Source organism: Leptidea sinapis, chromosome 44 (genome assembly GCF_905404315.1).
Source record: "Leptidea sinapis chromosome 44, ilLepSina1.1, whole genome shotgun sequence".
NCBI classification, from domain to species: Eukaryota; Metazoa; Arthropoda; class Insecta; order Lepidoptera; family Pieridae; genus Leptidea; species Leptidea sinapis.
Window position 1 is genome coordinate 3,253,393 of NC_066308.1, and position 26,715 is coordinate 3,280,107.

Sequence of the window (26,715 nt, forward strand, 5' to 3'; positions counted from 1 at the left end):
GTTCGTGCTATATATCAGCTTGGTTATAGACAGTCTCTCAAAGAAAAATTTAAAGAAATAAATATATATGACTGTTCATTGTCAGTACATTTATGAAAATTTAATATACGTTCACAAAAATCATCACCTTTTTGCTCTTAGTAGTGATTTTCATTATTATAACACTAGAAATAAGGGATTGCTTGTAACTAATTCTAGTGGGCATCATAAGATACATAATAGCTTTAAGGGTAAATGTATACACTTCTATAATAAAGTCCCAGCCACTGTTCAGGCATTATCTATAAATAAATTTAAATGTTTTATAAAGAACATGGCTCTGTCGTAAATCCTATTACTCCACAGCTGAATATCTAAGTTATTTGACAGCCTGGGACTAGATTATGATTATTTAATAGCGATAGAAATGACTGTATAATATTGTATATTTTTATTGAAAAGAGCGCAAAAAAAAGAATGCTGGGAGAGTTATCTTGCGCCGCTTCTTCTCTCTCAGAGCGCGATTTGTTTCCGAAGCTGTAGTAGTATCTAGTATATTAGAAAAATCATCAAAAAGAATTCTAAAGGAATCAATTTTGAGAAAATAAATGCCTTTTATGAAAAATAGATGTTGGCCGATTCAGAGACCTACCCGATATACACACAAATTTTCAAACAAATTGGTTTAGCCGTTTCGGTGGAGTTTGGTAACAAACACGAGAATTTTATATATAAGATATTAACGTAATATGCCTGGGCATGAAATTGTCCTGTATAATATGTGTAGCGCCAAACGATTTCATCTGGAAACAGCTGTTATATTTCTGAATGTTGGCCAAGAATTGCTTAGAATCGTTTTCAATCCCAGAAACTAAAGAGCGCAAAGGATCTGATGGTGATCCAATTGTGGCAATTTTACTTTGCCTCCACACATCATCACCATCAGCCGGAAGATGTCCACTGCTGGACAAAGGCCACCCAAAGATTTCCACGACGATCGGTCCTGCGCTTCCCTCATCAAACGTATTCCGACTATCTATAGATTCCCTGATATACAGTATCAGGGAAACTCCGAGCATAGCCCTCTTCATTGCCCTCTGTGCGACCATGAGCTTTCTCATAAGGCCCGTAGTTACTTTGCCTCCAGCACAACATGATTCAGTAGATTCATCACTGTTTAACGCCTTACAATATTTACAAATAATTATCATTTCCCCAAATGTTACCGACTTGTCGGCACGTGAGGTAGCTCTTCGCATATTTGATCAAAGTGAGAAAGTTCTCGAGCACTTAGCAGTATATTCATGTTATATATATTTATATGTATATAAATACGTACATACATACATATATATATATATATTAAACAAAAAAAAAAATTGAATTAGGCGTTACTTTGCGGAAATCCATAATTATACAAATGATTTAAGTCTTCTTTAATGTTAATTCCGCCAATATTTGTTTTTAAAACAATTCGACACGTGTTTCGCCTCTACACGAGGCATCCTCAGAACGTGTTGTCTCGCCAAAATCTGGCACGAGACTTAGACTCAGTCTGAGGATGCCTCGTGTAGAGGCGAAACACGTGTCGAATTGTATTAAAAACAAATATTGGCGGAATGAACACTAAAGAAGACTTAAATCATTTGTATATATATAAATTGTTCGGACACCCAATAATTGCACACAAAAAATAAAAAAATATATATCTAAGTCTACAGATAATTTGCAGGGTTACACAACATTCATTAGCTGTAACCTTCCTTATACATATATACTCACAAGTTATCTGCTGTTGAGGGGTTCCGTACCCCATTACTCGAATCCACAGTGTATATGCATAACAAGAAATAATTATGAACAAAATAACGAATATAAAAAACTATTTCTTTTACAAAAGTATTTTAAAATACTATATTGTTAGGCCGACTCACACTTGACCGGTGTTTTTACTTTTCTCATTTATAAAGGTGCCTAAATCCTCAAGTTATCCTCGGTTTTGACTTGCCGACGTTTCCGAAGTTGGAAGATAAACAGATAAGGGCTCGAAGGGCGCCTTTGATAAGCGCAGGTGCTTTGATCGTTCCTGACGAATGAATTAAAGTTATGACTGTAAAGGTTGTATAGATTTGAGTTAGGCGTTATTTGGATACAAAGTAAATCATGGGTATAATTGAAGGGCTTATTACTTCGCTTAAAAAAAGGTAATGTATAATATTATCTATTTGGTCTATCTCGAGTTTGCGAGTATTAACACGTCAGGGTTATCTGAAGATTCTAGTAGAGGTAATGTTCATCTTGGCTAAGTAGTGTTTTGTGAGACAATGTAATATGCTTTTAAAACATGATCCCAGAAAATGTTCGAAACAAATGTAAAATAATTGTTAAAAAATGATGATGCGGTAAAGGTAACTATGAGATAAATTACTTTCTTAATGATACTACAGATTGAGAATGGAGCGACCGCCGCTCGGCTATTTAAATTATAAATTTGATTGTAACGAAAATTCACAAAAAAAGAAGCCCGCTGAGTTTCTTGCGCCCGGTCTTCTCAGGTCTGAGGCATACATTTTGAAATGGGTGCTTGGAACAGGCATTGACTATATTTTGACGTTTAAGTATGTTTGTTGCATCATTTTACATATTATATTTTAATTGAAATGATTTGTAAATCGATGGAAATGTAAATCTTGATATAAAAGAGTGGCAATGAGTTTCTTGCTACTTCTTCTCATTAGCTCAACCATTTACGAAGTAGCGGTAGATTCAATAAGAAAAATATATTTTTTTGACATTCATATGTGTCATTTCCGTGACCTACATGAATAAAGTGATTTTGATTTGATTTGATTTGAACGTTCCATAAGTAATTCCATATCCTATTGTGGGAAAAATATTTGAATTTTGTTATTTTTATTGTTAGAGCATTGCATATGAATATACTCCTACTAATTTGTTTGTTGTATATTTAAGTTCCCTTAGCAAGCATCGTTGTTCCCTACCCTAAAATATTATGGCGAGAGGATCGAAGGCTTCTTGTGATCCTTGAATGAGTATACTTAAGTCCTAAAAATGTATTAAGCTAGATATTTTTATCGATATTATTTTTACAACACGATCACCTTACGGTTCGATCGGTAGTTCGTAATATGGCTCCCCAGAGGGGTAGACTTGTTACGAACCTGCATTTCTTACTGTCCTGAAAAGTCAACTGCTTTATTTCTTTCATGCGCATCAAGAAATATTAATTATTAGTCTTGGTACCGGCTCTTAACTTGGCTCAATACGTAATACAGCCCCGATCTGATTTTGGTGCCTTTCCCAAAAGTTCCAAACATAAAGAAAGAGCTTGAATCGATCTCAATATGTAAGTGGAAAGTGAAATGGCCGAGGACTAGTGTGCAATCACTCTTTGTGTTTCGGCTTAGAGGGTGAGGTGAGAGGGTGCATGCCACTTACCAAGAGTAAGTCTTGCTCGTCACGTCTTGTAAAAATTGTGTATAAGCCCCATTGGCATACTAGAACCAACTAGAATTACAATGCCTATTAAAATATCGTTAAAAATGTCCGAGTGACGTTGTGTATTCGTACTTTACATTAACAGGAATAAGTACAGACATTCATTCAAATTAACACCCTATTTCGTGGCGTTAGTGTTCAAAGTCTATTGTATGCGCTCATAAAAAGCTCATTTATAGTGGTGCGAAAGAGACGGACATTTTACACACATTTCGTTGGCGATGTATTTTGTCTTAGCAATTAAAATGTAATTATTTAGCAAAATGATTAAAAAATTCAGGTTAGTTACATAATTTTGTTAATTTTAAGGGACACTTAACTGAAATACGTCACTGCATCGTTTTTAAATTTGGATATACTATTATTTTTACTGAACACTTTGTCATTGCGTGGCGTTGTATTCAAAGCGCGGTCTAAACACAACCGAGTGATAACTCTGACTAATAGTCGCGTAGGCAGAATTTTGCTTCAGACAATTTATGAGCATGATTGTGAGTCTAGTTGTACGTCAATGCAAACCCGCCAAAACGTCCGCATTCTGCATGAAATGAAAACTCAAACCGTTTAATAAAGCACCCGTCACAACACGCGGTTAATACCGCAAGGTTAACTCATTCGCATACATGCAGACCCCTACCTGAGGAAGTCCAATAAATGCCCTACATAACTGATTGAGCTTGCGATTGCCGCTAATTTGTTCCGTTGTGATTTTGTTTGCACGTCCTGGCACGCATGTTTCTCTTCTTGATTATTGTGTAAGTGGTTCCAGGGTATTCCAGGGTCCATTTTTTTTAAATTTTATGGAAGAGGAGGATAGACAAGCGTACGGGGCACCTGACGTTAAGTGATCACCGCCACATCATTCATTAGCTGTAACCTTCCTTATATAATATATTCACAAGCTATCTGCTGTTGAGGGGTTCCGTACCCCATTACTGAGTATCCACAGTGTATAAGCATAACAATAAATAATAATCAACAAAATAACGAATATAAAAAAACTATTTATTTTACAAAAGTATTTTAAAATACTATATTGTTAGGCTGACTCACACATCACTGCCACCCACATTCTCTTGCAACACCAGAACTTGCACTGTTGTCGAACCGTGCATTTTGACATGATTTTGATCGTATTTAGACTTAATAGAAGAAAGAAGGCAATATTTGGTTTAATTGTCAAAAACTTACCTGTTTTTTTTTCATATTATACCAAGTATAATTATACTGAGACGAGCAGGACGTTCAGCTGATGGTAATTCGCTCAAGATTCTTGAAAAATCCAAAAATTTTGAGCGACACTACAATAAGATAAGATGTTAAGTCTCATTTGCCCAGTAATTTCACTACATACGGCGCCCTTCAGACCGAAACACAATAATGTTTACACATTACTGCTTCACGGCAGAAATAGGCAACGTTGTGGTACCTATAATCTAGCTGGCATCCTGTGCAAAGGAGACTCCCACTGGTAAGATTATAGTACTCAGCGACAGGAAGAACATCCAATACCTAGTTATTCTAAATATGGACACAATCTTAGTGTTAATTAATAATAATATATGACAAACAAATGAAAATTTTTATAAAATATGTTCATAAAATGAAAACTATTGGGCCAAACTATGTATTTTTTTTATTTTTTGGTCTCACCAAATGGCATCTATTCCGCATCGAACTAAAGAAGAATTACGTAAATCGTATCATAAATGTCAGCGTAATCGGTGTACATACATAAAAAAAACTACCGATCGAATTGAGAACCTCCTCATTTTTCAAGTCGGTTAAATAGTAATAAATTACTTACTAGCCTTTAAAGTTTAGAATGCTTATTCTCACTGTGACTTACAATTGATATTATTAATCAGTCGCGTTGTATCGTCACATTTGGATGTTGTGACGCGCGTGGTGTCGTGTGAATCACACATACCACCCCTATTGTAGCTTATTGGACAAAGTCTGAGAGCTGCTGATTAATTTAAAATCATTTAAAAGGCTGTTAAAAAATAATAAATAAAGACACATGCCTCAAAGTTCTCTTTTGATTGCTTCTGCAATTGAATTTTATAGAATAACTAGCTGACCCGACAGACGTTGTTCTGTGTATAATAAATAAAATAATGTTTTTATATGAATTTGTCAATAATATATCATAACATCATAACATCAAAACATACTTCTTAAAATATGCACCCTGCTGTCGTAATGAAATTGTTTCACAGCAGAAGTGTCAAACCGTGCGTCAATAAATTCTCTCATAGAAATTATGTATGGACACATGAAAGGAAAAACACATTTGTTGTTTTTATTTAATTTAGCAGCATTTTCCTATTTATTCACCTTTCAAACCTTCTCTGGACTTCCACAAATAATTCAAGACCTAAATTTGCCAAATCTCCAAAGGTCCAGCCGTTCTCGAGTTTTAGCGAGACTAACGAACAGCAATTCATTTTTATATATATAGATAAGTATTATAATTAATTAAGAGTATAACTAATACTATTTAGTCCGTTTCGCTTACCTTTTTTTGAGTAAAAAATCGAAAAAAAAAACCAAGGTGTTACTGACGGTGACAAAATACCTACTTAAGATTATTTATCGTGTGTGATGTGTTGAGGTATGGTATACGTCTCAGGTAGACGTATACCATACCTCAACACCATACCATAGTGATTCTTAACAACCATAAAAATGCAAGCACAGCGATTGTGTTCCTCATGTTGCTAGCTATGACGCCGTTTAAAACGAAACACATAATATATTCTAATTCAAATATTTTTTATTCAAAATAGGCTTTAAAATCATTTGAAAAGGTATACCTCAGACCTAACAAGTATGAAATATAAAATTTATAATTTAAATAGCCTGACGGCAGTTGCTCCATTCCCAATCTGTGGTTTCAGTAAGTCATTTATGTTATACTAACATTTACCACACAAACGTTTTAACAATTATTTTAAATTCTGTAACACATTTGTTTTGTACATGTTCTGGGATCATGTTGTAAAAGCATATATCGCCGAATAAAGGTTTACTAGAAGTACTAACCTAAACCAAATAGGCATAACATAAGTAGTGCTTGCATATTACCACACGTTACTGTTTGGGGGTAGAAAAACGCGCAGTTTATCTTAATATATATAAATTACGTGACACGTTGTTTGTCCGCGATGGACTCCTAAACTAATGAACGGATTTTAATGGGGATTACTTCATGGAGTGCAGTTTGGTCCAACTTGAGAGATAGTATAGTTTTTATTTCGATTTGGGACCCACAATTATTATTATTTTCAATAATTGTTTTGTATGGACAAACTTTCTATGAGAGAATTTTGTGACGCATAGTTTGACAGTTCCGCTGTGAAACAATTTCATTAAGACAACATGGAGCATTTTTTACGAAATAATTCTTGATGAAATATTATTGGCAAATTCCTATACAACAGTTTTTTTTTATTATCTACAGAACAACATCTGTCGGCCAGCTAGTTATTTTATATGTTATGGCTACGTTAGTGCTGATGTAACACCAACCTGTTTGATAATACTGAAAAATTTTATTAAAACTTATACTGACTGACTGCCAGATTTTGGCGAGACAACACGTCCTGAGGATGCCTCGTGTAGAGGCGAAACACGTGTCGAATTGTTATAAAAACAAATATTGGCGGAATTAACACTAAAGAAAACTTAAATCATTTGTAGAATTATGGATTTCCGCAAAGTAACGCCTAATTCAATAAATTTTCTTATACTGACTCTTTGTCATCGAAGCACATGCAACATTTAACAATGAACGAAAGTTATTAATAACTTGGCGTCGCCGCTAAGTAATTACTTAGACATCTGTGTTTACTTGCTTGTAACGGATATTGTGCTTAATGTGCCACTAGGGAACTTTTGTTCGCTAATTTGTATATTATTTTTCAGACAATACACTAACGTGTAGACAACCTGACAACACTATACTGCGTGTACACTTTTGTTTCGTCTATATACTTTTCAGGATTATATTTCTGATTAACACCACAAGCGTTTATCGAACAATTAACCATTAACACACACACACACGTATTTACTTAAAATAAACCACGATTTTCCCAAAATATTCATTTTGAAATGGTTTTTTTTACTAACGACTTGGCAAATAAAATCGGTGACATTAGGCAATAAATAATTAGGTTACTCTTTCGAAGTGAAAACTCCTATAGCGGCGTCGAGCCCTTTTGCTGGGATGGGTATAAAATTTTAAACTCCCGTCAGGACACGTGGCCTTATCGAAAATACGTAAGACATCTACGTTGAAATTATGGATGAAAGATTTATGCTTCATACTAATAATTCGGCTATTTCAACTTTTTTTATGGAAAAGGAGGACAAACGAGCGTATTGGTCACCTGGTGTTAAGTGATCACCACCGCCCACATTCTCTTGCAACACCACAGGAATAACAGGAGCGTTGCCGGCCTTTAAGAAAGCTCATCCGACAGGTTTGTAGTACATGGAAGAAAGCTCCTTGAAAACCGCACTGCGGAGAACCGCCACACATCCAGATGGTGGGGGTGATATCCTAATTAGTGGCGTATGGAGCGATGGTGGAATTCGGCGGCAGGAATCAGGTGAAACAGCTCTTCGAAACACTCCTCGTCATAAATGCGGTAGAAGACACACAATGAAGCGACGTCTCTACTCTCTACGCAACGCCAAGTGATCCAGCCGTTCACAGAACACTAGGTCCCGGACAACTCTAGCTGATCTGCGTTGAACGCGGTCAAATGGAGCTCGATCCATACTGGGGTGATGATCAATGACCAATGTTCATTGGACAAGCCGAAATATCGCGAGGTCGAGGGTTCGAATCTCAGCCTTAAAATATATTTAAAGTTTATTATGGATGGATTTTTCTAAAAAAATAATTGTTGGAGTTCTGAAGTGTTAAATTTTTGTATGCAACATAAATTATCATTTTTGTGTAAGATAGCGTAATAAATGAACATTGTATTTAACAACATAAAACCGACTTCAAAAACTGAAAAGTATTAAATAACTAAAAATTTTATTTAATACACCTCTTATGCAAACCTTTCCTTCAATAATTAATAATAATATATATTAATAACAATATTAATAATAAATATTAATAACATACTATTATTTAAATGTGCTACCTATTGATAGGTTTTAAGTCGGTGCCAAGCCCTAAACTTAACTTTAAACAGCTTACTTACTGTAATTATTTAGGTTGTCTGGTCATGCGTGTCTGTCCGCTTGGGTTGTTTTGTTCTAGACGAAGCTATCCCGCTCAAAGTCACGCGTAGCGAGTAGGTACCTACTATTACATTTGGCTTGGCACCGACTTCAAAGCTATCAATATGCAGCACATACAAATAATAGTAATTTATTAATATTAAAGGTAAAGGTTTTCATAAGCGGTGTAATAAATTAAATTTTTAGTTATTTGATAATTTCCAGTTTTGGAAGTCGGGTTTTTTAAAACGTAGTTTTTATTTATTATTTACTTTTTAGTGTCAATTAATATTAATAATAATGTGTAATCAACCTGAATGAAAACTCCAAATAGGCCTTACACAAAAAACAATTATCATCAACGTAGACAAAAATTTTCATAAAATGAAAACTACTGGACCAAACTATGTAATATAGGACCATATGGCACTTATTCCGCATCGAACTAAAGAGAAGAATTACATAAATCGGATCATAAATCTCAGAGTAATCGGTGTATACATAAAAAAATACCAATCGAATTGAGAACCTCCTCCTTTTTGAAGTCGGTTAACTAACCTAACTAAGTAGGTACCTAACGAAAAATGATATTATTTTACTCGCGGAGATTATATCAATATAGAACCAACTTCTCATGTTTAAATGTACTAATGAAATGAACTCGGTTGCGATTTTTCCTAGGGCGATACGATATTACCCATATCGTATCCTATACCCTACTCAGAGTACTTATTACAATTTTGCCTTACAAGTTATTAGGAATTGTTCGTACATACATAAAATAAACCAAAAATGCGGGTCACTAGTGTAAAATTAAACCTATTCATTATCTTAAATTGAAACTTTACTCTCTTACCAGCTGTCTACAACTTCAGTTCCACACCGCCACATCTACAGCTGGAAGTTGGCGAGCTGGTTCACATAGAGAGGGAGTGCAGGGACTGGTATTGGGGCCGCAGCCTTCGGAAGGAGGCTTGCGGTGCTTTTCCCAAGAACTACGTCGTCATAAGGCAGTGCCACGTTGAAAGGTGAGGGTAGCTTTAAAAACTGGATCTAGACACATATCCACAATAGCCAGTAGCGATTGTTAACGATATATTGTGATTTCTGACCAATTATGTTGTGACGGTTATTTAACCAATAACTAATCAGTATTATCCATTCCCGATTACTTCAGTAGTTTGAACTGTTTGCTTTTTTATGAAAAAAGAGGTCAAACGAGGTGTGCGAGCAAGTGATCACCGCCGCCAACATTCTCTTACAATACCAGAGGGATCACAGGAGCGTTGCCGGCCTATTAGGAGGAAAATTCTACGTGGTAACAAGCATTGCAGTACTTTTGTACATTTTGAACTGCCTACGATTAGCTTGCTCCGACAATTGTACGGTGGATTTGTTGGCATCGCCGCTTATCGGCCCGTAACTAATAAGGACCTCTATAAAATTTCAATTTAACGATGACTAGAGTTCATGAATCATATGTTATCTGCCGTTGACCTGACCAATTGCCGCGACAGCTTTATTATCTGAATTCATTTGACCGACTGCGGAGAAGTTGATTTGTGTCGTGAACTTTGACCTGATTTTAAATCGCTTCTGGGACAGGAGGAAACTGATCGCGATTTTTGCATGTTGGTTTTTAGGACTATCTAATATGAGAAGATCCATATACATTTATATATTCCTGTATTACTCACTATGCGGTTATTTGATAGTTCATTTCTGACTGCATTATTCAAATTATAATGATAATAACATGCCCTGCTCTCTTGGCTTCCTCTTTTTTGTGCATATTCTCTCACAAAGTTCAATATATTGAAATATCCCACATATACGCGGTATCTCACATCCGCCGTTAAATTTGAATTAATATTTACTCCTTGCCGTAATTATAGACAATAAGTCCTTTAAGACGACTCGTGTAGCCCGGCTGTGTCACTCGTAGTACCTTCTTTTATCTATATCTTACTACGATGCAATAGACGAAAAAAAATTACTCAGCAACCAGGGGCGTGCATATCATATACGCAATGAGGCAGTGAACCTCGTCATTAACCTAAATAAATATAGCACTAGTGTTAAACTTTATTTACTACCTACGGTAGACAGTCTACAGATAGCATATACTAAGTAAACAGCGTTGCATACAACTTATGTCGTGTGGGACAAAAGAGCAACTACGACTATTTAGATATTCAGTGCCTATCTTGCTAGAAAAGCAACTTACTTAAACCTAGTAGGTATACAAACAGAGTTATTAAATTATATTAAATTGCAGAATTGGAATCCCCCTCAGCAATTCTGATCAGCGCTGGATTTCCGAAGAACCCAAGGAATACGGAAATGTATAGAATTGAGCTTTTCGCCACCCCCTCATATTGATAAGTCTAACCGAGTTTCCAATAGAAGTACCCGAGTGTAAATTTTGGTATCATAATTTTATTTTTAATTGAATGTTGGTTTCCAGATGTGGCGAGACAGTGGTGGCATCTGCAGGCGGAAGTGGAGTGGTACACGACATAGCCCTCACTCTTCGCGAATGGCTGCAACACTGGAAACTATTGTACACGGTAATTATACATTCATTATTATGCCAACAGTGAAATCCAAGTTTGTTTTAAATAGTTTTATTCCATGTTGGTTTTTCAATTAGTGAGTCTTGCTACCGATTCAAAAAAGAAATGTCTCAAGCCTGATTCGAACGGGCGCGAGAAAATCGACGGGAGTTTGACTTTAAAAATATTTCAGGTTACGCTAAAGTTTGTAGAAGCAAACTGTTCATATGGAGGACGAGGGCAAACGAACATATACAGATTGTTATCGTTAAGTGTGCACAGGCGATTATTCCGTAACTATTACAGATATTAAAAAACTTTAAACTGATGTCGAAAGTACTTTACCTAATGAGTAAAATGACAATAATAACTTTTTAAAAATAAAACGAGAAATATCCATAAATTTTACATTAAACACTCCCATACATTTTATTTCATAGTAAGTACAAAATTTTGTATCCGAAGCAGATGTTCGAAGTGTGCAATACAATGACGAGCTGTCTCTACAGTTTTTAAAGGAGCTTTCCTTGATTTGCGGAGTAATTAAAGCAATTGCACGACGTACATGATTCTGTAACTCTTCTCGGCTGTTATTTCTCTCAGCGTACACGTGGTCTTTGACAAATCCTTATAGGAAGAAATCACAAGGCGTGAGATCCGGGGGGCTGGCAGGCCAAGGGGTTGCACTATTATTAGCTATTAAGCCATTAAAATTGATTCGTAAGAGATTCATTACAACATTTGTATTATGTGCTCCATCCTGTTGAAAAATTATCGACCTTCTATTATCATCTGGTATTGGTTCATCCGGGACACAGGTCGAAATTACAGAAAAGCTAGAACATTTTTTTTTTTTTCTTATCAAGTGCCTAAATACAAAGTTTCATTGTGTCATATTCGAAAATGACGATCTTCCATACAAAAATCCACCCGCTATTTTAACCCCTGCATTTTTATGCGCGATAAAAAACCTATGTCCTTTCCTAAGCTCATGTCTGTCTTTGTCATTAAATTTCATAAAAATCTTGCATTCTCTAAATAGCCCTTAATGTCACACGTGTAATGTCAGTGTCGATGTCCCAGTGACATTGATTGCTACACATATTTAATTCACACTAGATGTCAATACACTACAGACGCAATGGACAGGCACCGATTGAGGCAGATCATAAGATGTATCGCAGCCCCTGACGATGACCACGATCATCAGTCATGAGGGAACGACTGCAGAGAGAGAAATGTGTGATATTCGCAGTAACCGAAGAGTTTTCACCAGTCTCCTTTGCACAGGATGCCGGCTAAAATATGGCTACCACAACGGCGCCTATTTCTGCCGTGAAGCAGTAATGTGTGAGCATTACTGTATTTCGGTCTGAAGGGCGCCTCAGCTAGTGAAATTACTGGGCAACTGGGACTTGACATCTTATGTCTCAAGGTGATGAGCCCAATTTTTGTATTGCCACTCAGAAATTTTGGGTTTTTCAAGAATCCTGAGCGGCACTGCATTGCAATAGGCAGGCAACTACCATCAGCTGGACGTGCTGCTTGTCTGGTCTCTTATTGTCATAAAAAAACCCAAAGAGAATAAAATCTTTATCTATAGAGATACTTTTCATACATAGTATTTGACTCAGCTAGCAGGTATATATTATGTGGGACAGTATTGATAGAACTGCATTGTCTGTGATGTGATTGTATTGGTTCCACAGAAAAACGACGAGCGCTTCAAATTCATGGAAGTGAGTATGAGAGCGCTTCTGGAGCTACGAGGGCAGGCTGCCTCGGGGGCTCTGCCACAGGACTTGCTGCGAAGAGTCGCCAGGACTGCGGTGTTCACCATCGATAAAGGCAACAGGTGAAAAAGCCATTTCATATGCACTTATTATTATTATAATAATATTGACACACTTTTTACACAAATTATTTTGCCCCAAGTTAAGCATATATAGCCTGTGTTATGGGTTACAAGACAATGATATATTTAATACACAATATACTTACTTAAACATACATAAATTAATATAAACATACATAAATACATTTAAACATCCATGACTCGGAAACAAACATCTATATTCATCATATAAATGCTTGCACCTACCGGGATTCGATCCCTGGACCTCTAGCTTAGTAGGTAGGATCGCTAACCACTCGGCTATACAGGTCGTCGTCGTATTATAAAATACTTTTATTTATTGAAGAAGGCGTTACTTTGCGGAAATCCATAATTATACAAATGATTTAAGTTTTCTTTAGTGTTAATTCCGGCGAGACAACACGTCCTGAGGATGCCTCGTGTAGAGGCGAAACACGAGTCGAATTGTTTAAAAACAAATATTGGTGGAATTAACACTAAAGAAAACTTAAATCATTTGTATTATAAAATACTCTTAACTAGCCAGAACATTTCCTTCCAAAGAGATTCTACGCTTTGTCCGGTTTTTACACCCTTTTTATGAGCTTCACCTGAATGTATATTTGTTTGTAATCGACTCATTTGGGTGCGATTTTAACCCACTTTAAACAGCCAGATTAAGTTCAAACTTCGTAGATTTATCTAGGACCGATGATAATACATTAATTTGATAAAACAATTAAATTTTTTAATTCGCAAAATATTTTTTTTATATACATAATTTTCATCAATCGTCCATAAGGCAGGAATTGATGTTAATTGTATATTTTAAAATAAATTTTTATTTTTTTAGTTTGGTTTTGTATAAAAACCATGTTTTTTAGTTTTTTTACTATATTTATTATAATACAATAGGTTGGGGTTGATTTAATTTTGATAGACTTATGGTGTATGTATGCGTATACGCATACAAACGTGTCGAGGCTTATCTAAGATTTCGCATGGAAAAAAAATTATAAAAATTATGAGTGCCTCAGAGAAAAAGTTTTGAGTTCCTTAGAACTCAATTTCTCAACAAACTTTTTAGTTTAATGTGAAAAAAAGTTTTTTTATTTTATTTTGTAATTTAATAATTTTTGAATAGATAAATTGAATTGTAACGCGTTACGTTACGAAGTAGTTTACCCCCCCCCCCCCCCCCCATATTTAAGATAATATTAAATTACAGAACGCTGGGTATGGAGCTCGCAGTCAGAACAATTAGTGGACAACTAGTAGACCCGCTCACAACGTCTACCTTCAAACTGAACGCCTTGCACGATGAAGCCAATTCACGGATTGATAAGAATATGGTGAGAATAATCTAGAATCCCACGACCTTACAAATGGGAGAGGGAGATGCACCAGTGGGAGGCTCCTTTGCACAGGATGCCGGCTAGATTATGGGTACCACAACGGCGCCTCTTTCTGCCGTGAAGCAGTAATGTGTAAACATTACTGTGTTTAGGTCAGAAGGGCGCCGCAGCTAGTGAAATTACTGGGCAAATGAGTCTTAACACCTTATGTATCAAAGTGACGAGCGCAATAATTGTAGTGCCGCTTAAAATGTTTGGGTTTTCCAAGAATCCTGAGCTGCACTGCATTGTAATGGGTAGGGCGAATCAATTACCATCAGCTGAACGTCCTGCTCGTCTCGTCGCTTATTTTCATAAAAAAAATGGAATAGGAGGACAAACGAGCGTACGGGTCACCTGTTGTTAAGTGATCACCGCCGCCCACAATCTCTTGCAACACCAGAGGAATCACAGGAGCGTTGCCGGCCTTTAAGGAAGGTGTTCGCGCTTTTTTTGAAGGTACCCATGTCGTATCGTCCCGGAAACACCGCACAAGGAAGCTCATTCCACAGCTTCATAGTACGTGGAAGAAAGCTCCTTGAAAACCGCACTGTGGAGGACCGCCACACATCCAGTGAGGATGATATCCTAACTTGTAGCGTGTCGTGCGAAGGTGGAATTTGGCGGCAGGAATCAGGTTAAACAGCTCTTCGTTTTGGCTGTTACAACGTCGTGCGCTCAATTGCTATCTTTTATCACGGGTAATTACCGAGCTATCTCATTCGCTGACTTCATGAGGCACATAGTAATTTTAACAACGGATACTCCCGACATGTTTTTTATTAATTTGATGCCGATATTTCCAATTGCATGAATCGAGGTCGCGGTGGAACTGCGGAGGCGGCGAGAAACTTTTGACACATTGACACTTGACACTAATAGTACATCAATCTATCCACGTGGCGTCTAATTAGTTTCAGTCTTTTAGTTCCTAATTCACGACCTACACTATTAACGCCGTCGATGCTTTTGGGTATTTTTGTTGCAAATTTATTAAATTAGGCGTTACTTTACGGAAATCCATAAGTATACAAATGATTTAAGTTTTCTTTAGTGTTAATTCCGCCAATATTTGTTCTTAAAACAATTCGACACGTGTTTCGCCTCTACACGAGGCATCCTCAGGACGTGCCAGATGGCGAGACAACACAAATCATTTGTATATTTTTGTTGCATTTGTACTGGAGAGTGAGAACAAAGAAGATGTACATACTACGTAATAAGAGGCGGGAATGCCTAAGTTAAAAATTGAAACTTAGTTTAGTATGAATAGTGCAGTGATATTTGACATAAGTTTGAAATAGTAATTACAATATGGCGACGGAGTAAAATCCGGCCTAGTTCGAAAGCGAACAGTTGCTTAAAACGTAGTGGATATTGGCTATCTTCGTTTTTTATAAGATTATAGCCCGACTTATTTGGCTGCGATTTTGACCCACTTTAATCGGCCAGATTTCGTTTAAACTTCCTAGATTTATCGAGGACGGATGCCAATACATTAATTTGATTAAATTATTCTATTTTTCAATTTGAAAAATATATTTTTTTAATTTATATAATTTTTATAATTATCACCGATAAGGCAGAAATTGATGTTCATTTTTTAAACCAAACGTTTTTTAAAAAGGTACAAAAGGTATGAAAAAATGATTCGAGTGAAATTTAAAGATGCGCGCGCATCACTGTAACACAAAAGTAACAGGGTGGAGTTGGTTCCTAAAATTTTCTGACGCTTGCGACACTTGTTATTTTTTTTTTGGTTTCTTCGTCCATTATTAGGACAGGCAAAGGGTTCAAGTCCATACAGCCGTATTCATTATTTAATAATTAATTGTCAAAGCCATCTTTGCAAGATTTTTACAATATTGTTCTTTCAACAAACATAGAATGCACGAGGAATAAATAATTTTAAGGATTTTTGCTTTGTTAAGCCAAAAAAGTATAACTTCTTGCGTGCATACATAAGTACACACATACTTTTTTTTAGGCTACTTTTCCACCAGGGATTTGCGAGGATTCATAGTGTGTATTTGTAAAGGAACAATACTATCGCTTCATTTGCCTCGCCTCGGTCAGCACAGCTCGGTGGAAACGGCTCAGCGGAGCTAGATTTTTGCGCATACTAAACAAGCGAGGGAAGTGTGAGAGGGAAGTGTTGCGAGTAATGTGTTGCGAGGTTTGCGACGTACTGTACCAGCCACCATACTACATCGCACCCCTGTCGACACATTTCATACGAGGATGTGTAGCAGAGCTGTGAATAATATATATATAGAAGAACTAATAAACTCTGTATCTTCTGCTTTCATTTCTTCGTTGCAAATGGTTAAATATAAAAGTATCTTCTTTTTCCAATTATCCATATCTATTTTGCGCACTTCTACTTCCAACAAACTCATTCTGTGGACTGGCTTCGCAAACCTCGCAACACATCCCTCGCACACATCCTTCGCACATATCTCTCGATTGTTTTGTATGCATAAAAATCTAGCTCCGCTGAGCCGTTTCCACCAAAGCTGTGCTAACCGAGGGGAGATAAATGAAGCGATAGTATTGGTTCTCTACAAACACATCCCTCGCTACAATCCTTGCACATCTCTGGTGGAAAAGCAGCCTAATTCCTTAGAAAGTTTTGCTAGGCTGAGTGAGACCACGGGGTTCTCTGCTTGCCCTGGTCTAAAAGCCCGTTCATGAGGCATTTTTAATCCCGTTCCTCCTGTAGGACACAACACCCTCGAGCCGACCGAGCAGTCAGATGCCCACGGTCAGGTCGTACACTGTGGTGGTCCACATCAAGAACTTCGTGTGCCGCATGTCGGACACCGCGGAATTGTCGCTGGCGTTGCACGACTCAAGCGGCACCAAGCTCACGGAGAGTGTCCTGCTGAAGTGGTCACCGCAGCTGGCTATGGAACTGTTCACCGCGCCATCTTTGGTTTTCACTGTGAGTATTTTAACTTCCGGACAGTGGAGATTTTTTATTCTTATGTGCTTTATTTATTTATTACAATAAAACTTATAAAAGAAAAAAAATTGTAAATATTTATTGCTAATTGTATAACTAATTAATATGAAAATATCAGGACGACCGAGCCTTGCTCGGATTTTTAAGAATGTACAAAAATTGAATAAAAAAAAATTAATACGAACCGGGGTCTTCTGCTTTCCGGATCACCCAATGTCCCATCTGAGCTATTATAGTCTTGTTTATATTGGCGAAATTTACATTTGTATACTAATGTTATTGCAGCTGTTTCTCATAAAACACCGATCGTTTTCTCGACCCCGAAACTACATGTACACTAAATTTCATTAAAATTTTGGAGCCGTTTCCGAGATTCAGATTATATGCATACAATAATTGCTCGTTTAAAGGTATAAGATATACCTTAAATAGGTAAACACAACATGCGTTAATACTATGGTACTAACCTTCCCTAGCTAAAATTTATGGTTTTTTATATACTGGGTGGCCGAGAAGTTGACATCCAAAGCTACAATTTGAATTTGGCTCAATTTATTGGCCAATGTTCTGGGAAGTTTTTAAAAATAGAAGCAATATCCCCATTTTATATATTTTTTGATACCTTGAACATTTTCATGAATTTAGCTGGAGCAAGTTATGTTGAACTAACGACTCAATTCTAAACTAAGTTATACAACGCGTAACCTATACACAAATACTGAATATATTTAATATTACCAACACAAACTTAAATACAGTATAGATAGGTAATAAGTGATATAAAAAACAATAATAAATTTAAGGTTAAAAAAATATCCCTACTTATATTATAAATGTAAATGTAAGTTTGTTTGTTATGATTTTACTCCGGAGCTACTGAACCGATTTTGATGAAATTTCAGCTGTTAAAGTTCAGCTGATGGTAATTGATACGCCCTGCCCATTACAATGCAGTGCCGCTCAGGATTCTTGAAAAACCCCAAAAATTCTGAGTGGCGCTACAACTACGCTCGTCACATTGAGACATAAGATGTTAAGTCTCATTTGCCCAGTAACTTCACTAGCTAAGGCGCCCTTCAGACCGAACAAAGTAATGCTTAAACATTACTGCTTCACGGTAGAAATAGGCACCATTTTGGTACCCATAATCTAGCCGGCATCCTGTACAAAGGAGCCTCCCACTGGTAACAGTCCTATTATTCACAATAAGTACATCTAATGCTAGAGCTTTTTTTATGGTAGTTGTTTTACTTCGAGTACTTCAAAGAATTGGGTGTGTACATACATACAAAATTGTATATTAAAGTCACCTAGGTTCGAGTCCAGGGGCCTGCATTGGTTTTTTAGTAAAGTAGGCACTGTGAATCTAACAAGTCGTAGTTGAGCTTTGGAATAAACAAAGATTGTTTATCGTAGGTATTTATCCCCTTATTCATAATGGTGCGCTAACTTTAAACAGCCGCTTAGGAGTGTTTTTTCTCATTCTGACTTAGGTCAATAGAAGAAGACAGAGTGAGAATTAGCAATGCTTTAAGTTAGCAGACTATTATGAATAAGGGGGTTAGTATCTAGCGTAAGGAAACATTTTGTGAGTGTGTGTTTAATAGAATTTTGGTTATAAAATAACAGAACCAAATTAAGCTAAATTACCTTTAAAACTATATTTATTTAGGTTCATAGCGAGATAGGCCTAATTGTCTATATGATATGAACGCCCCTGTTCGAATCATCTCATAGTAAATGAATATGTCCACATTCCATTGCAATAATGAATAACTGTCTCATTCTTTCAGGACCTGGGCAGTGATATTAAGAAAGAGAAGATATTTCTAGTCTGTCATATAGTTAGGATAGGATCTATGGAAGCACATAATGATGATCACAGGTAAATGAATATATATATATATATATATATATGTATATATATGGTATATTTAAATTATTTTAGTTATTATTATATATATGTGCTTTTTGTACAAAATACTGTCTTAACTGTAAAGGTATGTTCAAATAAAATGAATACTAACATCAGATGCAATACACGCATATTCAATTTCTCTGAAAGAAAAACATCAACACCAAATGTTTGCTTAGAGTTGATTCTACAATTTTGCATATGGTATTTATACGATATATATTATTGACAATAAGGGACGAGACGAGCAAGACGTTCAGCTGATGGTAATTGATACGCCCTGCCCATTATAATCCAGTGCTGCTCAGGATTCTTGAAAAATTCTAAAATTGAGCGGCACTACAATTGCGCTCGTCACCTTGAGACATGACATGTTAAGTTTTATTTGCCCAGTAATTTCACTAGCTACGGCGCCCTTCAGACCAAAACACAGTAATGTTTACACATTACTGCTTCACGGCAGAAATAGGCGCCGTTGTGGTAGTAGTAGTATACATAATCTAGCCGGCATCCTGTGTAACGGAGCCTCCCACTGCTTATTCGACAAATCTGCCTCTAGTTAAGTATGAATTGATATTAAACGTCATATTATTTTATGTAGGAGTGTCTTTTTTTAAAGTTTATATTAAATCTCCTATTCTTCTTCGTTTATGTCAATTCTACAGAAGTGTCCATAAGTTTGAAGAGTTTTTGTGAGAAGTATCAGAGATCCATGGTCAAATTTCATTCTTGGCTTTTACGAATTTTTTTGTCGACCCTAATACTAGTTTCACAGTTTCCACTTTTTTAAACCCAATGCATGACTGATTTTGTTCAAAGTAGTTCTACCAAGGGGCACTCTCAAAGTCTGGTAGGATCCCAAGATCGAAGCAATGAAGATCACCAAATTTTGTGATTACGTTAAACTTTCTAAAAAAATTCAAATAAAAGTTTGACCCTTCAAATCGCAGCGGTAAATAAAAATTGTCAACAAGGCTAAACAATTTCCCTCCCTTCTGGAATTAAATATAGAAATTTAATTAGTACAAAAATTTATGAACGATGCGGGACTCGAACCCGCGCCTATCGGGTTCCGTCCTAGCGCTTTTACCAACTGAGCCAACCGTTCGAGTGACGCATGGTTCGTATCTTGGTATGTCTTGTGCAAATCTCAGGTTATCGCTCCATCTACAGGATCTACTTTACAGTCGATAACCTGCTCAACCCAAATAATTGCATATTAGAAAATTGACTTGAGATGTCGCTCTTTTATATCTAAACAATTTATTATTTTTCACGATTTGTATTAGCTTCACCTGTATATCTATTTGTTTTTAATCAACTCATTTTGACCCATCTTAAACGGCCACATTTCGTTCCAAACTTCGTAGATTTATCGATGACAATACATTAATTTGATAAAATTATTCTATTTTTCAATGTGCAAAATAAGGTTCGAAGTCGATAAGGTAGGAAATGATATTAATTTGAAATTTCAATTTAACCGATTTATCTAATATTAGGAAATTTTGGAATACCAAAGAGATCCATGAATTTTCTATATTGTTGTTTACTGTCAGAAATAGATGAAGATACTTGATCGACATAACTGTTCGTTAAACTTGTGCTAAATGCGTTTAGTAAGTTTGTAGCAATTTTTGTGTCAGACGCAGTACGGTTGGTGGGTGTACGCCGGTGTCGCCGGTTGCGGGCTTCTCAGAGGGGGCGGGGCTTCGGCGACCATTCGGCGTGGCGATCTCTGACGTCACACAACACCTTGCTACTGACAACTCTGACAAGGAAATACAACTGCCGTTCTACCCGTGAGTACACTTTCTTTATTTATAAGACTCACCTTAAACGCTGGCTATGTAACAGCAGAGCAGTAGGTATGAGAAAAATATGGAGAGTAAAACCTACTCATCAAATGTGATAGTAACGTTTTTGGTGCGCATCATTTCTCGCGCACCTTTCACTTTTCAGTTGTGTGTGTGTGTATATATATATATATATATATATATATACTTGTGTGTAGCCAGCATGCACAGTATACTTCGTGATAGCTTACGAATGTAATATAATATACCTTTAAGGGTGTGCCAAAATGTAACTTCCTTGATGGACCTTTCAAAATTGGAATTTTGAGTTCCTCTTTCAACAGGAGTTGTGTTTGGGCATTTCCTGGCATATTAGAGCATTTAGAGCGTTAAGGATTTATTTGATTTTTATAGAAATTTTTAACAGAAGTTTTGTTCGGCCATATTTTAAAATTTTGAAACTCCACCAAGAATGCCTGTTCAAAGACAATCGTTCTTGAGGAGTGAACTCCAGTCGTGCGTCGGAGCTGACACATTTTTTTTTCGACGTTTCCACAACTTTTATAGTCTATCTAGACGTATAAATGATCTAAGTTTGAAATGTACAAATATGCACTCAGGCAAAGAATATGTAATAGTACAAAAATATTTTTATTTCATAGGTAAATCATATTACACTTGAAATATGCCATTATTTTCATACAGCACATTCGGAAGGAAGATTTCCTCTCATTCTTCTAATGAGAAAGAAATTCTAAGGTTGCTCTTTTCAAAACAGATTAGGTGTTTCAAATTCTTAACTTTAATGCAATTTACAAATCATTTAAATTACCAGATTATGATGCAAAGTGACGCAAAAAAAATACTCAAACGGCAAAAACTAAAAGGCTTACACGAGTAAGTCAAAAAATTTTGAATAACAAATATTTGAATTTGAATGCAATTTTTAAATTTAACTTTTTGATTAAAGTTTATTTTCGCATTGATTCAGTTTATTTTTCTTGCGCATCGTGGTCGCAGCTTAAAATAAAGGTTGGAAACCACTGGCCTAGATAGATAGTGACATGTTTTCACAACATCGAAAAACATTGAGGTTTGACAGTTAACCTCTATTTTGAGCAATGCACGCATACAAACACAAAGTGACATACAAATCGCGAGTGTAAGACTTAGCTTGTCACGCACATTAAAGTAATAAACCTGGACTGTTTCCATCGGTTGTCTAGCAGCTATAGGCTCTATCTAGACGTAAAAATTGTCTATGTTTTATAACTCTATTTATTTTCAGATGTGAGAAAGACAACATGGACTCTCTACTCAAAAAGGTGATCTCCAATAGGGATCTGAAAGAGCAGAAACAAACTCAGGGCCTGTGGGTCTACTTGCAAATGGTTGAAGGTGATCTGAAACAGGTGCATTGATTAGTTTTAAAATATCAAGCGGATCCGGCGGACATTGTCTTGTCCGATCATTAATTGATAGGCGTAATGACAGGTTTTGGTTACCTCTTCTGTAATTGGACATAATTCCAGACCGTTCCAAACCACAATCATGTCAATGCAATTCAGTTAAGAACATTAACGGACTGACAAAAAATGGCAGCCCTACTGTCACTATTTAATGACATCATGACTTAGCAGCCCAATCCACATGTATGGAATACACTTATATTTACAAAATTTTAAACACGAATTTCTTAAATGTGCTGCTTGTGGCTTGAAACATTTTACAGGAACTACGTCCAATTTATGTTATTACTAGCTGACCCGGCAAACGTTGTTTTGCCATATAAATTAAATTGTATTAATCTTTTGTTTGCTAGTTGATAAGAGATGGCGCTAGTTGAATTCATTAGTAGCAATCACACTTCTTTTATATTTTGTATAATTCACACTATAGTTTTATAAATTATAGCCTATGTGTTATTCTGGTGTGTAAGCTATATTATTGTAAAGTTTCTAAGTGCGATTGCTCTTCCAACTGAGCTAACCGTTCTGTTGAAGTATCGTCATAAAATCTTGTATGCTTTGTTCAACTCTCAGGTTGTGGCTTCATCTACAGGATCTACTTCGACTTTACAGAGATCTAAGTCGAAATCGAATTTACAAATGCCGCCGAATTGATAACTAATTATTCTAGACAGCCGAGAATCAAGAATGGCTTGTCTGCATTGCAACGTTATAAAACATTTTTTAAATAAAAAAAAATGTATTATTTTTTTTGTAACCTATATCAACATCGTCTATTTCACTTTCTTTTCAGATACGACAAGAAAACCCACACATAGTCGTTGGCAACACAGCGTTCGCTCGCAAAATGGGATTCCCCGAAGTGATACTACCGGGTGACGCGCGGAACGATCTCTACGTCACGATATGTTCTGGAAGCTTCTCTCGCGGCGGAAAGTCTACGGACAGAAACATCGAGCTGCGAGCGAGAGTCGTGGACAAGAACGGGAGGTTGATACCGGTATGATAGACGAGCGTGGATTAAGTATAATTCTTGCGTGCGTACATAAGTATACACACATTTTTTTTTGAAATACATATACCTAATGGTAAAATTACTTTAAAACACAACAAATTGCTTAAAATTTATTTTCCCTCTTATTAGCGAGATTTTAATTTAATGTCTCATCTTTAAGAACACGACACACGCACCTTTTGGCTGTACCTAAAGCCAACACCAATTACACACCAAACTCTGCTCTGCAATGTTCTGTTCTGGCCCGCACCTACAATAAAGTTTATTATAATTTGGATATGCTTTACTTGTACATAGTACAGCTAAAATAGTATACTACTACAATAATTATCCATACACACACACTGACATGCTACATTAACACACAACACACACCTTTACACGTTCACACACACACATGTAACCTTATTTTGTTTAGTTTATATTCTAAGTAGCTCAGTAATGTAAATGAAAAGTAACCTTATTCTGGGTTGTTAAATCATAAATGTTACTCTTTTGTTTTATTATCTAACACCGTGTTTATATTGAATTCCTTTAATTGTAGGGTTATAATCTGTTGCTAAAAAGAAAATGTTATGTCTTGATTAGAACCAGTATAACCAAGTCCTAATCTTAGCGACGTTGCCAAACTTACACGTACAAAGTTAATCAAAGTACATTATATTCAATGAAAGTAAGATAGTGACATATTTATCATTAATAAAGAGGTAAGTACAATCATTTCAATTTGAAGCTCTCAGTATGCAACTTTCAATATATGATTATTATTTCAACTATTTTGTATGATAGAAAGAGATAAGAAAGGCAAAAAAATAATTAAAAAATCATACACCAGTCGATTCTAAAAAAACGGTCTTAACAATACCTTAGAGTTATGGGAATTCAACTTATACGCGTTGTACAGTGAATCAGCTTTGGCCTTATTTTATAATAATGACGTATTCAAATTATGACACTGTAGATTACATGGAAATAGATAAATAAATAAATGATTCAAGGGGGTTTCAAACCGCCCTAAATTAAGCTACACTTAATTCCAAAAGTGAATTCTCTAATTTTATCGTGAAAGTAAAAGGACCGTAACAAAAACAAGTATTAATTACAATTATATATTACTAGCTGATGCCCGCGACTTCGCCCGCGAAGATAAGGGGCTTTTAAAAACAATAAGCAAGTTTACAACTGAAGATTATCTCATGTCCTATTCCAGTTTCGGGTCCCGCTTTCGCTCCCGTTCTCAACATATTATTTGAATCTTATTTCGAGGAATATTGCTATAGCAAACTAAACCTACTATTGGTATAGTTATAGCTCATCGACGTGAATTTAAGGTTTTCACCAATCCCGCGAGAACCATGGTTTTATCCGGGATAAAATGTATGTAAGCCTATGTCCTTTCTCAAGCTCTAGTCTATCGCTGTATCAAATTTCATCTAAATAGCTCCGGCGTAAAAGCGTAACAAACAAACTTACATTCATATTTATAATATTAGTAGGGATTAACTCACTGACTAGTAAAAAAATAAGGACTCCGTGTCACCTTACATAACAGTGTAGCACCAAAACAAACCGATTAACGTGTAAATACATAGCCCCACGCACACACTTACACTACTACAGGCCGATAGACGGCCATTATGATAATTGTATATCGTCTGCGAAAGATCAGTTTGCGTCTCAATAAAATATTTTAAAAATGCCGTCGTGCGTTGTGAAACAGTGTAAAAACGATACTATAATAAGTATTTGTGGCCATACATGATTAGTTAAGGGGGAAAAAATTGTGTAACTAGTATCCCCCGTAACCGCACACACACTAGCACAACGATGCTTCACTTGCTAATATCACGGCGCGGAGTCCTTCTTTTTTTACTCGTCCGTGGGATTAACTATTACATATCGATACCTCAGTTCAAAAGTGTAACAAGTCTGAAATTCAGTAAGTTCGAGATGTGTAATTGTTCCATAAAGGATTACCCACCATTACCAAAAAGAAACAAGTCGATAGAGGAATGCATTTTAGTTGTTACTTCCAATATTTCATCATAAGCCTAGAATATTTTCATTTCGGTAACAACTTGAGTTGTTTTCTTTTGGAACCCTTTTCTGAATTGTCACTCTTTGGTACCGAGCTATCGATATTAGGTACATTAGAGGCTTATGTCAACAGGGCGTCATATCTGCCGGCGCTGGAGTACCATTGATGAACGAATACACATCCATAGTGTATTACCATGAGGACAAACCGCGATGGCAGGAAGTATTTAAGGTAAACTATGCAATCTATAACTCAAGACAAATTTTGCTCTGTGCATGGCATAAAAAGTGAAGTCCCAACCTCAAGGGTTGTCATAAGAGTCGACTAAGGGCATTTATCAATGGGAGGTTAAATTATGGGTACTATAACGGCACCTTTTTCTACTGTGAAGCAGTAATTTGTAAGAAATATTGTGTTTCGGTCTGAAGGGCACCGTAGCTAGTGAAATTACTGGGCAAATGAGACTTTCTCAAAGTGATGAGAGCAATTGTAGTGTCGCTCAGAATTTTTAGGTTTTTCAAGAATCCTGAGCGGTACTGGATTGTAATGGACAGAGCGTATTTATTACCATCAGCTGAACGTCCGGCTCGTATTATCCCTTTTGTCATAAAAAAAACACAAGCTCGTAAAATACATCTAAGAAGCCTATATATTGTTCCGTACGTTCGGTTGTATTGCGCCGTAATTACAATCTAGTTTTTTTATTCATATAACAATGTACTAAGAATAGTACCAAGGAGTTACACAATAAGAGAAGAAATAGGATGATTAGTGAACATTTGTTCAGTACTTTTGTCTCACTTTAATGCTATACAGAAAATGAGACGAAAAATGTACTTCAAATATTCAACACGCGTCGTTTCCTAATGCACGTTGTTTTCGTATTAGAAACGTCATAAGTTATTGCGACTTTCCGAATGATATTGAGCTATTAATTACTACATATTACAGTATCCATCCGTACTCTG

General features: G+C 36.2%; 1 protein-coding gene across 4 annotated transcripts in view; it reads left to right on the top strand.

Annotated features, from left to right (window-relative positions):
• The window catches only part of LOC126977219 (dedicator of cytokinesis protein 1), a 91,761-nt gene that overhangs the window by 9,823 nt on the left and 55,223 nt on the right, over positions 1 to 26,715 (top strand). For 2 of the 4 annotated variants that reach the window (XM_050825930.1, XM_050825932.1), the window contains exons 2-11: positions 9,605 to 9,773; positions 11,213 to 11,315; positions 13,010 to 13,155; positions 14,384 to 14,507; positions 17,272 to 17,493; positions 19,308 to 19,399; positions 21,061 to 21,231; positions 22,514 to 22,637; positions 23,488 to 23,694; positions 25,880 to 25,978. In XM_050825930.1, coding sequence (XP_050681887.1) covers positions 9,605 to 9,773; positions 11,213 to 11,315; positions 13,010 to 13,155; positions 14,384 to 14,507; positions 17,272 to 17,493; positions 19,308 to 19,399; positions 21,061 to 21,231; positions 22,514 to 22,637; positions 23,488 to 23,694; positions 25,880 to 25,978 — 1,457 coding nt within the window. The remainder of the gene's footprint in view (positions 1 to 9,604; positions 9,774 to 11,212; positions 11,316 to 13,009; positions 13,156 to 14,383; positions 14,508 to 17,271; positions 17,494 to 19,307; positions 19,400 to 21,060; positions 21,232 to 22,513; positions 22,638 to 23,487; positions 23,695 to 25,879; positions 25,979 to 26,715) is intronic. The other 2 variants (XM_050825929.1, XM_050825931.1) reach the window with 1 other exon arrangement.